This window comes from Natrix helvetica, assembly GCF_964273705.1.
Source record: "Natrix helvetica genome assembly, chromosome: 8".
Lineage (NCBI taxonomy): Eukaryota > Metazoa > Chordata > Lepidosauria > Squamata > Natricidae > Natrix > Natrix helvetica.
The window spans coordinates 15,327,732-15,342,262 of NC_138559.1; the positions used below are offsets into that span (position 1 = coordinate 15,327,732).

At 37.4% G+C, this 14,531-nt stretch overlaps 1 protein-coding gene across 3 annotated transcripts in view; it reads right to left on the minus strand.

Moving 5' to 3' along the window:
• UNC5D (unc-5 netrin receptor D) overlaps positions 1-14,531 on the minus strand; it is a 440,995-nt gene that overhangs the window by 131,323 nt on the left and 295,141 nt on the right. For all 3 annotated transcript variants that reach the window (XM_081960671.1, XM_081960672.1, XM_081960670.1), the window contains exons 2-3: positions 13,751-13,969; positions 2,337-2,480 (exon numbers count right to left, since the gene is read on the minus strand). In XM_081960671.1, the coding sequence (XP_081816797.1) occupies positions 2,337-2,480; positions 13,751-13,967 (361 nt within the window). In that variant the 5' untranslated portion in view covers positions 13,968-13,969. The remainder of the gene's footprint in view (positions 1-2,336; positions 2,481-13,750; positions 13,970-14,531) is intronic.

Here is a 14,531-nt window from a genome sequence, read left to right on the forward strand (position 1 = left end):
AAGAATTATCATCTCTGTCAATGTAATGGCAGTTAATGCCATGAAATGAAAATAATTTATACATGCCAAACAAATCAGCCAATGAAAAATCGCAGCCATTAATAAAAATCACGAAGTCAGTGTCCCATCAGTTGAGCTATGTTTTCAATTGACAATAGTGCTATTAATTAGGTATCCTTAAAAAAAAACCTTGGAAATATACACACAGAAAGGGGAATGTGTGAAAGGCAGCCTATTACAGATTCAATCACATTCTGATCCTTTACTTACAGCATATTCCATGCATATATACAGAAAATATTTCCAGCTATTAAAAATGCACTGCATTTGTAGTCCTAATTTTAGTAATTCAAGCAATACAATGGATAGAAGGACTGGGGGGCATAGGGTGAAGTGGAGTGGGGTGCCATTTCATATGTTATAGAGATTGCCGAATGAAGAGTTGAAAAAAAATGGGCTAAGGCGTCTGGTTCTGGCTTTGGGTAATGGGTGAACCGTGGTACTATATTTTGAAAACAAGGGTTATGGCTTAGTATCTTATTCAACATCCCACGCTCAAAGCTAGTGATATGTGAACTCCAACATTTAATAAAGACAGTTCAGTTTATTTATTCATGTCTTTGACCTGCCTAAAATGTAAATTGAACACTAATAAAACAATCACAGAATTCATTCTGTACATACAGAGTTAGTGTCAATAAAGTAAACTATATTTACCACAAAGTATTTAGGAGATTATAATCTATACATTGGAAACTACAAGTGAACAAATCTAAGAATCGAACATCTATGGCATGCACTACTATTACATACAGTAAAACAGCAATAAATCTAAAATCTTTATATCCAATATATTTAGGAATCTAAAAATTATGCAGCAGTATAAAATGTATTTATTTAATGTAATTTAAAATAACCTAATCCTAACTGTAATACTAATACTACAATAATATCCAATCATTTTAAACAAATAAACAAATGACTACACATTATAATTACATGGAAAGGTTTATATCAATAGATCAGGTACTAATATTAAAATATAAATATGTAGAATGTATACTCCAATTGATTTTATAGAGAATCAATGTCTAGCATATTCTATAAATTTATAGGGAGAATGTAAAGCAGAGGTATGTGATTCACTTTTATACATAATAATTAAACTGAGTTGCTAATTGATTGAATATGACAATGGAAGGACAAGTATGGGTTAAAATATATAAATCATGGATACATATAGAACTCCTAAGATGATGAACAAAGTGAGATGTGTATTGCTTGTTATTCTATATAGTAGATTAAGGGAATTGTAATGAACATTGAACAGTAAGGATTGTTATTTAAAGATAATTAAGGGTAACCTAAGCCAAGATTTGAAAAATGGAGAGGGAAATGGAGAGACCTTCAATGGGAAATTATTGAGATTACAAAGACAGAATCACAAATTTGGGGTATATAAAGATGCATAATTATATAAATATAATGATGAGAATAGCTGGGAATTGTAACCAGGTCTACATCTCACCCAAAAATAGACTGGAGGTGGATTTAAAAATACAATTACAATATGTATACTTGGAGTTGATGGTAAGACAAATTGATGTAAACAGTTAATAATATAATAAGATGTTGGTTATGTAATAGTATACATGTGGCTATATGTAATGAAAATGAAAAAAAAAACCTTTATATATATAAAAACAATAGGAGCAAGGATCATCATTTGAATCTGACAGGAAAAAGATTCAGGAAATATAAAAGTCTTCATCAGGCAACAAAATTTTGGAATTCATTGAACAAGACAAAGTCATTTCTAATTACCCATCTTGGATAGGTTTCAAAGAGGTTAGATTGGGTGGGCTCCTGTTTGTCGGCACCTGGCTGACCACTTGACAAACCAAATGCTAAACTAAGATAGATGTTGGCTTGGTCCATCAAGGCCTTTCTTACATTCTTACGAGATACTTTTACCCGAAAATGCTCTAAAAATGCAACCCTGTTTTATCCATTGTAGATATACTGTTCTAACTGAAGAACTGAGTTAGAACTGAAGAAGTTTCTTAGATCAGAAGTGAAACATTTTCAAAGAAAAAAAACCCAAGAAAGTCCAGTTGCCTTATTTTGTAAAAAAAAAAGCACCTCTGGAACTCCTATGAAATCCAACACACAACAGTGGTTCACCAATATGATGCAAACTTTACCAGAAACCCAACTACTCATCTACACAGGGACACAGACAGTTTTGGTCTACATATAGGAATGCTACATATGTACATTGAGCTGTTATGAGATGAGTAATGCCCATCCATTTCTGGACAGCAAAAACCACTTACAGGCAATGCGCACCGAAGCCTTCCGACTTTTGGAAGTTCCTAGGAGGCTCCAGGCCACACACTGGCACCAGTAGTCTTCTGGTCCATGAAAGTCCTCCACTTGCTGCCTTGTCACGTTGATGTATGCTTCCCGAATCATCAAGCCTGGAATGCGAAAGATAGAAGAAGAATTAGCTGATATAAAATGTCTTATTCAAAAATAATGCTAAGGTTAGCCAAATCTTTTCTTTTTAATTAAACAATTCCATTTTTAATCAAGGCAAAGTTTTAATGATTCAAATGACTAATATATGGCTCTTAATTAAATCCTCACCACCAAGTAGGTCAGGACGCAGGAGCTAAAAGTATGTGCCTGCCAAAAAATAAAGGACTTCAGAACCACGCAGTATCTGCCTTTAAAATCTTTTGCTGGCATTTTGCATTCTACAGAAATAACACTTTATTTTTTTTAAAAAAAAAAAGATTGCAAAACATTATATAATACCTAGTCATCTAATGAAATGTAACTGTCATTCAAAGCATATTTCTTCACTGAAATCATCAGGATTTGCTTCTAGATGAATGAGAAGCATGAGGTTGGGCTGATTTCAGATTACATGCTTCAGACCGAGCAGAATAACAAGCAAAGAACTGATTGAGCTGGATATAATTAAGAATTACACAAGGAGTGCAGTTCAATGGTTCAAGGATTCAAAAGAGCCTATCATACTTATTACAAAAGCATGCTTGTGGTCTTTCATATTAACTGTTGGTTTATGCAATTGGAATCCCATCTTTCTAGCTAAGTGTTCAAGGAGCTAATAATAGAAACAATTGAACAAATCCAGGGTAATAAAAAAAAATAACTGATAAAGAACAAGGACAAATAGCACAGTGAAAATGGCAGGCCTTGAAAAGTAGCTACAGTGTGCCTCAGCAAATTGCATAGTGTAAGGAAGACGCAATGGCTTCTTGTAAAGGGGGCTGCATTGCTCAACTGCATTCAATGCTTCATGAATGAACTTGGATGCATTCTTTGAAGCCCTAAAATCATCATCGCAATAGCTCTTAGAATTATAGAGTGCTTCACAGCATGCAGAGTGCTTCACAGCCCCATCTAAGTGGTTTACAGAGTCAGCATATTGCCCCCAACAAGTTGGGTCCTCATTTTACTGACCTCAGAAAGTTGGAAGGCTGAGCCAACCTTGAACTGGTCAGGATTGAACTGCTGGCAGTCAACTAGAATTAGCCTGCAATACTGCATTCTAACCACCAATCATAGTCTTTCTGTAAAGCTGAGGTAATGTTTCACTAATGTGAAATTGAACAGAATCCATTCTGTTGCTTGTGGGGACACCAAGGTGAAATCCCATCAGAGCATCCCTAAGTAGCATTGGTTCCATGCATAGTTACACCCCCTTCAGATAACAAAGACCATGAAAGAAGCTCTTATGGTCTATTTATTTATTCCTGCCATTCAGTAACACACATGAATAAAAAACTTCTGTATGGTATTTTTAAAATGTGACCCTAGTGAAGACTTTGTTCCTGATGCACTGGGTATAACGTAGACACCTAAACCTTAAGATGCTATGAAATACAGAGCTAATGTGTCATACTTGGAATTGCAGGTAATAAAGCATATATCAATTATATGGTTCTGCCCACACCCTAATATATATTTAATCTAAAGAAACAATTTTGGGGGGCTTGGAAGCCAATGCAGGATCAGATATTACTGAGTGAATTAACAGCACATTCAACAGATGGAATACATTTTTTCAGCAACAATTACAGCAGGGGGATAACTGGTTGGCAATTATTAACACAAGAGACATAAAGGGGCTGCAGGTGTGCCCCTATTTCCTCCCTGAAATGTTGAAAGACATGCAAATTGTAAACATTCCTAAATTAATAATTCTGAACCTTAATTGTTTCTATTAAACCTGTAAACCTGTAAGAAAGAGGCAAATCATTTTGTAAGACTGCACAGATACCTCGCAAAACAACTCACCTACATCTTATAAAATAGCTTTCCAAAGAGTTTCATGTCAAGCCTGGTTCTCCATCATGTCTATGGCTTAGGGAAATAATCCACATTTAATGAAGATGTAGGCAACTACATCTGTGGATAGCCAGATCCAATGTTACATGTGCTCAGCATAAGCTCTCTGATTGAAAGCAGAGCTTGCAGAAAGCATGAAAATCAAGTTTGTATAAGACAGAGACATTCCTTTATAAGAATGCTGAAATGTAAATAAGCAAAACATTAAAACCACAGGTTCAGGAATGCTTGCCACTTCGCAAATGTCAATCCTGTGGACACTTCTGTAAAATCCACATTCAAATGTTCCAGCATTGCTAGGCAAAAAACCTTCCTAAATATTTGGCAAAAAGCATTCAAAACCTCTATAGAATGAATTCTCCAGGAGATGTATGACAAGGCTGAAGACATAATGACTGACTTCATATATTGCAGTGAACTATGCTTGATGGTGACATTTTGATTCTGGCTTTGCATCTGATAGAAGATCAGGCACTGTGGTATTTAAACTACCATTTATATCTTAAATGCAACCTCTATTAACTCTACTAAGCAAGACTCAGTCCTCGTTGAAGAAATATAGGCTATGAACCAAGCCAAAAGTTGTTTTTGATGAGTTGAGATAAATATGTTTGAACCATGATAGCATAGAGTACACACATACTTTTATCCCCAGAGCCAACCACAATTCTTTGCATGGAGATCAAAGAACAAGCTGGTGTACATCATCTATAAAGGCCTTCAAGACAATCATGATGCTGGAGAGGTATCTTCCATCACATCTGAAGACAATGGGCTTACAAGGGAAGCACAAGAAAACCCAGAGAAGTGCCTATTTCTTTTTGCTGCTGCTTCTCTGCTTTAATTGCCTGAAATGCCTCTTTCCTTTGTCCAATGGTAGGCCAGGCCCTTTTTGTCCCATCCCAGTTGTACCTTCAAATGGTGATTCAATAACTCCATTCTGTTTGATTAAAGTCAGAAGCAGGTCAACAGAAACCAGTATATACACTCAAATAGCATAGAAACATAGGTGTGATGACAGTATGTAGCTCCATCTACATTCAAAGACAAAGCAAACTCTGCTTTTTTCTAGCACTGTTGGGTAATAAATGTTTGCAAGAAAACAATCAACATCAGAGAGCACCAAGGACCCTGAGTTCAATCCTGCGCGTCAAATATTCTTTTCTATGATCTAGTCTTGATTCCCTAGCTGAAAAGAGGGTTGGCTTCCTTCCTTCCTTCCTCCCTCCCTCTCCATAAGCACCGAAGTCCACCTCATGCTTTGTGTCTGAGGTCAAAAAGAATATCATTGGTGCTTCTCTTATGTAAGCAACATATAAAAATGAACACTATAATACATTGTCGTGAGTTGAATATCAAAGGTATTTTTTGTGTGCTATAACTTACCTTCTTCAAAACTGAATCAGTCTGTCACATTTGATTATTACAATTTATTATGGTTCCAAAAATGTCTAAACTAACAACATTAGAAGTATGCTTGAGCTCATATTGCTCTGCAATAAACTGCAGTACATAAAGAAGCACAATCAGAATGATAAATTATAAACAAAATTATAAATTCAGCTATAGGCTGTGCAAATTGTAAACAAAAATAACATTGTTTAGACCCACCAATTTTATTTTCCCCTCATAAAACATCTAGCTCAATAAAAAATATCTATCTCTATGTTACAGATTATTTAAATCATGTCAGCATTTATTAGTATTTGTCAACTTCCATATAAAATACCTGTAATGTTGTCATAACTACAACATTGAGAAGGATTCTAGCACTCCAACTGAAAAATAATATCAGAGAGAGAAATTAAAATGATCAAGGATTTATGTTTCATTCTATGAAGGAAAAGTGAAACCAATTTATTAATTTAGTAAAGGAAAATGACTTCTTAGAGAAGGTAAAAGTAGGACTGAACCTATTTTTGTATCAACTATGAAATACTAGAGAAACCAGAGATTATTATTTCATATGATGGAAACCACTCCATTTAGAGCTCACTTTAACTGTCTCTAAACACCTTAATGCTAATTACTGCAAACACCACAGTCTCTGGACTGTTGTCCAGAAAGGCAATTATGTTTGCTTTCTTTTCTTTTTTCTTTTAATGGATATAGATCTCTGGCAAGAACAGCTCTAGATAGAAACTATTGGGCATTGCATTTGTAAGCTTCACTTTGACCATCATTTAGTTGGGAAAAAAAACAACAAAAGAGAATAAGGATCCCTTACTCTGTGTAGCACCGAGCAGTTACACGCAGTTCCTCATTTGAAATACAACCTTTCTGAAAACCCATAGTTTAATTAGTTTAATTAGATCTCTCTCTCTCTCTCTCTCTCTCTCTCTCTCTCTCTCTCTCTCTCTCTCTCTCGTAACAAAGTTGAAAAATATTGGGTAGAGCAGAACTACAGTTTCCAGTTTCTGGTTGACAATAGTCATACAAAAGCTACTCAGCACTGCAGCTGGCTCAAACTTGATCAGAGATCATTTGGAAATATCAAGAATGGACAAAGAAACTGGGGGAAACATTCAGAAAATCATTTCCATACGAGAAATGATTCATGACAAGAAAACTGTACGGATGTTCTCGTGAAGACATCAGGAGGAAGGCTGCCAAAAAGAACTATTCTCCAAAGCACTTAAAAGCAGGACAAGAAGCAATGGCTGGAAATGAATCAAAGAAAGAACCAACCTAGAACTAAGAAGACATTTCCTGACAATTAGAGCAAGCCCTGGTAATCTGTGGAATGACGTGCCTCTGCAAGTTGTGGATGCTGCAACACTGGAGGTGTTTAAGAAGAGAATAAACAATCACTTGTCCAGAATGCTATATAGTCTCCTGCTTGAGCAGTGGGCTGGACTAGAAGATTTCTAGAGTTCCTTCTGACTCTGTTATACTGTTATTGGCTTATTTTATCCAGAGCACTCTGGTTCCTTTTCCAACTCCCAAAAGTGTCATTCTTCACAACACACAAATACCAGAGGAATCCCTGCCATGTCCACTATAAAGAAAACTACAAACATTGCAATCACAAAATATTGACTATGGCTGGATGCAAAACAACATTAAATACAGTAGATGCATGTAGATGCAGGAAAATAAGTAATTTAATAGGACATATGGATTTACTTCCCTTCTTAAGGAGGGTACAAGGACAGAAAGATTTTTGGTCATCACCAAAGAGCAAAGAGATAACTAAAAATTTAGAGAGATTATATACGGTGATGAGAGCTACAAATGTGTTCTTGTTGTTTTCTCATAATATGCCTCATCAATATTCCAAAAGCAAATAAGGCATTTGTTTGTTTCTTTTAAACATTCCCTCTACCCATGCCTGCAATTGAAACAGAAATTCTAGATATAAATTAGTGCAAGCAGAACTGTCAATTGCAATTTTATTCAATTTCTCACTTTCATGATAGTAAATTCATTTCAGTCTGCCTCCATGTTCGCTAATTCAGCAAAAGAAAATATTTCTTTCTTTCTTTCTTCTTTCATCCATCCATCATCTACCTACCTACCTACCTACCTATCCAGTGTAGTGTAGTGTAGTGATACATTTAAGTTAATTTGTTTCTTAATTGCAATTTTGTGTACATTAGAAATTATTAACATGTTTTTGCATGTCAAAAAACTATGCAAGCTTGTTCCAGTTGGAGATCATCAGCTTGCTAATTTGGAGGTAAAAGTCTGGATACCATATACATATTTTGATCAAATGCCACCAACGCTAGCCATTTTCTACACTGTATCCTTGCTCTTTTATTATCCTATACATTTAGCTAGCAATTCCAATTTCAAGGGATAAGAGTAAACAAACTTGGCCTGTGTATTTTGCTTTCCATTTTTCCGCCCATTTTGGGGCATAATAGAAAAGGGAATAACAAAGTTTAAGCAGCGTGAAAGCACATTCTAGTTGAACAGCTTGTTTCAGAAAATTGTATGAATGTAGGAAATGTGAATTAAACTAAATTCATTTCGTATCAATCAAAGGCATTCGTCTCCTGTTGTTAATTCTCCCAGGTAAACTACTGTATCTTGAACGGATTGCTTCAAGATTGATCATAACTTCTATCTGGAATAGTCCTGTCCTGGAAAAAACTTAGGGTTGCTTTATGTTTATTCTTTGCATCTCCTTCAGTGCTCAGTGTGCAGCTTCTAGTATACCTTCTTACTATCCCGTGAGATAGGTGAAGCTGAAAATAGGAGCATGACTGTTCAAGATCATCCTGACAAGATTCATGGAGGAACATGATTGAAACTGAAGAATGAGCCCACTGAAGACACATATTAGGTGGGTTCACCCTTCACATAATGATTTTTTTGTTTGGTTTAGCATCATCTGTCAAGTCATCTGAATTATACAAGCGTTTGTCTACTGCTTAGTGTGATGCCTGAATCCATCAACACATACTTAGTTAATAAGCTCTACTATTAAAATGTGACATAAAGAGGTCACCCTCCCTCTCCTCAGCTCTCCCTCCATAAACATTATAATAAAACAAAACCTGCAGGCGGAAGTAGGCATAGTTAAAGGTTGGGCTATTTGCAAGAGAAAACATTTTGCTCCTTCTTTCAACTACAGGTCTCCTCTGCCTTGAATAATGGAAATTGCATGGCTAGTATTCCTCATCAATTTAAGAATCAATGCATTACAAATGGAAAACTAGCATTGTTCTCTGATATCTTCTGTAAATCCAATTCCCAGGAATTGCCCAGCTATTTAAATTATTGTGCAAATTATAACTATCATCCTTTGTCATCCAGCATAACCTAAAAGAATATGAAAATTTTATTGCTTCTTGAACCACTATGCTAATAAGCGTTCTGTACTGCTGGGTGCTTTAGCAACAGACAAACTTATGCTGGGAGAGAATGAATAACTGCCCAGCATGTGCTTAAACATAACAGTGCAACACCAAGCTTCATCATTTGTCAGCTTTATTTGTTTAAATGAGAAAAATGCTGACAGCAGTTATTGCTATAATCTTTTTTTTTTATTTATCAGACAAGGAAACTTTACTTACTCTTAGCAGGTCTCCTACCACTGGGAAAATAGAAATCGGAATGCTTTATAGCCAATTTGAAGCACACTAGTTTAAAATAGGTTTAAATGTTTCGCTGTATTTTAAAACCTTAACAAATACTCTTTTAATCATGGAAACATTCAGATCAAAAGGCAAGGAATCTCAGTATCTCAAGGAGTAATAGACAAAAATGAGCTGATGCTCTTTGATCAGATTTGATCAGATATACCATAATATATCATAGTTTGGTGTGGTAGGAATGAGGCATACATAAAGGTAGATATCTGCATAAATGTTTTCAACTGAAGGATGTTATTGTTGTTTTGAGTTAAATTTCAAAATTGTGAGATCTGATTGTTTTTGAAGAATATTGAAGAATACTGAAGAATACTGGATATGCTGGGTATGGAGAACTACAGAGATAATTATAGTATATCGAGATATTGGTAAAGGACTATTAGCCTATATAATCAAAGCGTCCTTCCTGTATGTTATCAAGGCTAATTGCAAAACAAATAACACACTGAATTCATTCTTTCAAAAGTTTTAACAGACCGATTAACAGAGTTGAAAGGGACCTTGTAGGTCATCTACTTCAACACCCCCCACCCCCACCCAGCAGATCCTGCACCATTTTTGACAGATGGCAGTCCAGTCTCTTCTTGAAAGCTTCCAGTGATAAAGCTCCCACAACTTCTGAAGGCAAATTCTGTTCCATGGGTTGATTGCTCTCACTGTCAGAAAATTCCTCCTTATTTCTAGGTTGAATCTCTCCTTGATCAATTTCCATTCGTTACTCCTTGTCTAGCCTTGGAAAACAGCTTGACCCAGTGGTGGGATTCAATTTTTTTTACTACCAGTTCTGTGGGCGTGGCTTGGTGGGCGTGGTAGGGGAAGGATACTGTATAGTCTCCATTCCCTCTCCACTCCAGGGGAAGGTTACTGCAAAATCCACATTTCCCCCGGATCAGCTGGGACTCAAGGGACAGAGAATAGATGGAGGCAGGGCTAGTCAGTCAGAGGTGATATTTATTGGTTCTCCAAACTACTCAACATTTCCACTACCGGTTCTCCAGAACTGGTCAGAACCTGCTGGATACCACCCCTTCCACTCTGTGGCAGCCCCTCAAATATTGGAACACTGCTATCACGTCTCCCCTGGTCCTTCACTAAACTAGCCATGCCCAACTACCCATGTCTTGCAACTGTTCTTCATATGTTTTAGTCTCCAGTCCTCTAATCATTTTGGTTGCTCTTCTCTCCACTTTTTCTAGAGTTTTGACATCTTTTTTAGTAGTAGTAGTATAATAGTATAAACTTTATTGTCATTGTACAAAATAAATACGACTAAATTGGTTCTAGCCTCACTGGTGCAATCATGACAACAAATACAACCAACATAAATAGTAAAAAGAATAATCCCAATGCAAGTAATTAGGGGAAAAGAAAAAAGAAAGAAAAAGAAAAAAACTGGTTATATGTTTCTGCATGTGCGTGGAGTGATTGTGGTTGTGGTTGTGTATAAGAGTCTGACAGCCTAAGGATAGAAACTATTTTTAAACCTATTTGTTCGGCTGGCTATGCTTTGATGTCTTCTTCCCGATGGTAGATGTGTGAAGAGACACTGACCAAGGTGTGAATCATCTCCGAATATCTTCCTCACTCTGCTAAAGTAGCGAGACCTGTTGATGTCATCCAGTGGTGTTAGAGGGCAACCAGTGGTTACTTGTGTCGAATTGATCACTCTCTGTATTGCCTTCCTGTCTTCAGCAGTTAAACCAGCATACCATACTGTAATGCAATATGTGAGAAGACTTTCTATTGTGGACCGATAGAAAAAGGTCATCAGAGAAGCATTTCTACAGCTACTTTTCTTTTCTTTTTTCCCCTTTTTAAATAGATGTTCAAAGCAAACTACCTGGACAAATTAACATTTTGAGAAGCTGCATATGCTATTCATTGCATGAATCATAATGCAGAGAAAAGTGTTGATGTGATTGCTTCACTGAGATATTCTTACATGCCCAGACTGCAATAAGCAACATGTGCTGGGCTAGTACAAAGAAATTGGGAAGGAGGCTAGAAGTAAATGTGAATTGAATTGCAAATTGGGTATGTGCCAAAGCCAATCACTTCACTCTTCCACCTTGCAACAAACCTGATGCAAATCCATCTGCTTTCCATTCTCAGCAAGCTAATTAGAGGGTGAGCACCTGCTTTCTTAAGCATCAGATTTATACCAATACAAAGTCTGAGACACAGCAGATACTATATCCAGAGTTCAGAAGAAAGAGGGGTTGAAGTATTCCATACTTTAATGTTTTTCGTTTACCCATATTAAGTTTTCTCAGCCAGTGACCACTTCAGCATTCTAACGTAATGTGATATGAGGCACATCTTCCATTATAGTTCCCACAAAAGATAAAAAATCAAAAGGTCTATTGAATGTAAGCATTTTTCTCTCACGTTTCATAACCAGAGTTCAAGAAATAATCCATTACTTGAAACAAGAAGCATTTCAATAGAAGAGAAAAAACAGAGCGCTGTATCCTTGGCAAGAACAAATAGAATACCCATACTCCAACAACGGAGGTTTTAAAGAAGAAATTGGACAACAATTTGTCTGAAATGGTACAGTTTCCTGCCTGAGCAGGGGGTTGGACTAGAAGACTTCCAATGTCTCTTCCAACTCTGTCATTCTGTGCCTCCCCAAGATGGCACATCAATCCCAATTACCTCTAGTTTAGTATCCATTGCTTTATTTTCAACAGTATTGGTGAGTTCTTGATAAGAAGCCAGTAAAAAATGTTCCCAAGCCCCATACACTATGTATATACCCTCAGACTTTCTCATGCACTCATTGCTGATGTAATACGTTTTGTATGGGTAGTCCTGATTTGAAGGAGAAAAGGTAATCTTGGCCAGGGATCCCCAACTCCCACTCCATGAACTGATAGTGGTCTGCAGCATGCCAGGAACCAGATCATGCAAACAAGCAAAGCCACATATGTGGGATACAGGCAGCATGTTAAACCATATCCCCTTTGGTCAATGGACAAACCTCTATCCAAAGAACTGGTCCCAGGTGTCAGCCCTAGAGGCCATCTTTCTCTTTGGATCTTCAAGGCTGCCACATTTAGTGCATAGGCCTGCTGTGGGAAACTGGGAGGAGGATTGCATGGAGTAGATAGAGATGGCCCAAATAACATTCTTTTCTCTGGGAGTCAAGGACGTTCAGCCTGCACCTGGAGAGAACATGACTGAGAAACATCTCCAGTTGGGAGGGTGGGTTGATTGGACCACGTGATGGACTTGTGAGTACAAGGGGAGGGACTTTGACTTTCCTTTGGGTGGAGAAAACCCGGGGTGCTTTCAGATTCAGGTTTTCCCAGATGTGCCAATATGACACCTCTAATAAAATGGAACTTTGAGGAACTGCTTTCAAGAATTTGTTTATCGCTAGCACTGATGATGTTATCTAGTTTGGTAATGAAATGTCTGCAAGAAAACAACCAAGCCTAAAAACATATCCAGCACATTTTCCTCCTCCGATTCTCCCCCCCAACAACAACAATCTTGTGAGGTGAGTTGGGTTGAGAGAGAAAATCTGATCATTCAGATAGCTTTCATGCCTAGGGGCAGGTCTAGTACTCACTGTCTCTGGTAATCACCTAGGGGGCTTTCTTGCCTAAGGCAGAATTAAAACTCCGTCTCCCTGGTCCAAAGTCACCCAACTGGCTTTCATGGCTAAAAAAGACTCATAATTGCCTGCTTTCTACCCCGATGCCTTAATCATTGGACAAAACTGGCTCTCTATGTAAGTTCCTAATGGCTCAATGTCTTGTGGAAAACAAAATGTTGAAGTCACCTTTCATGATACTTCTACTAGCTGACACCTTTCATGATACTTCTACTAGCTGACACCTTTCATGATACTTCTACTAGCTAATAAAGCAAATAAACAAGTCAAGCTATTCACTAAGGCTCAAGAATATGATTTAAAGTCATCTATTTTTTTATCATTTATCTGTAATTCTAATACATTTGTAAGTTAATATGCATAGGGCTGAAGTCTCTTACACAATATATTTCTGATCCACACTTCTTGACAGTTGCCAGCGTTCTGGCCCTATCATATATTTTATTAAAAATAAATAAATTTGAAAGCAACTGAAAAAATGTTGTTCTTCAATATATCAATCCTTTGTGCTGGCACAAGTATGTCCCTTGGGGTAGCCCGATTGTGAATGGGTGAGCCCTTGCCTTGACAGCCTTTTTGTAAGATTCCTAACTTGTTTGCAAAATCCCCAATATGTGCATGGATCTGGTAAAGAAAAATCACCTACCTGTGACTTTGTCCACGATCTCCTCCGAGACATGCTCGTTTTGGTGAACCCACTCCCCGTTGCATTTAAAGAAGATTTGCATGGCGGGCATGGCTCTGCAGCGCAGCACAATTGGGTTGCTTTTAATGATATATGCATCCTCAGGTTCTTGCATGAAATGGGGTAGTGTCCCTGGAGCAGATGGAACAGATTCTGGCAGGGTTTCACTGGTGTCCATTCCTGCAAAAGCAAAAAAAAAGAAAGAGGATGTCACCCAATATAAAGATACAATACAATACAATAGTAGAGTTGGAAGGGACCTTGGAGGTCTTCTAGTCCAACCCCATGCCTAGGCAGGAAACCCTATACCGTTTCAGACAAATAGCTATCCAACATCTTCTTAAAGACTTCCAGTGTTGGGGCATTCACAACCTCTGGAGGGAAGCTGTTCCACTGATTAATTGTTCTCACTGTCAGGAAGTTTCTCCTTAGTTCTAGGTTGCTTCTCTCCTTGATTAGTTTCCACCCATTGCTTCTTGTTCTGTCCTCAGGTGCCTTGGAGAATAGTTTGACTCCCTCTCCTTTGTGGCAACCCCTGAGATATTGGAACACTGATATCATGTCTCCCCTAGTCCTTCTTTCTCTTAAGCTAGACATACCCAGTTCCTGCAACCATTCTTCATATGTTTTAGCCTCCAGTCCCCTAATCATCTTTGCTGCTCTTCTCTGCACTCTTTCTAGAGTCTCCACATCTTTTTTACATCATGGCGACCAGAACTGAATGCAGTATTCCAAGTGTGGC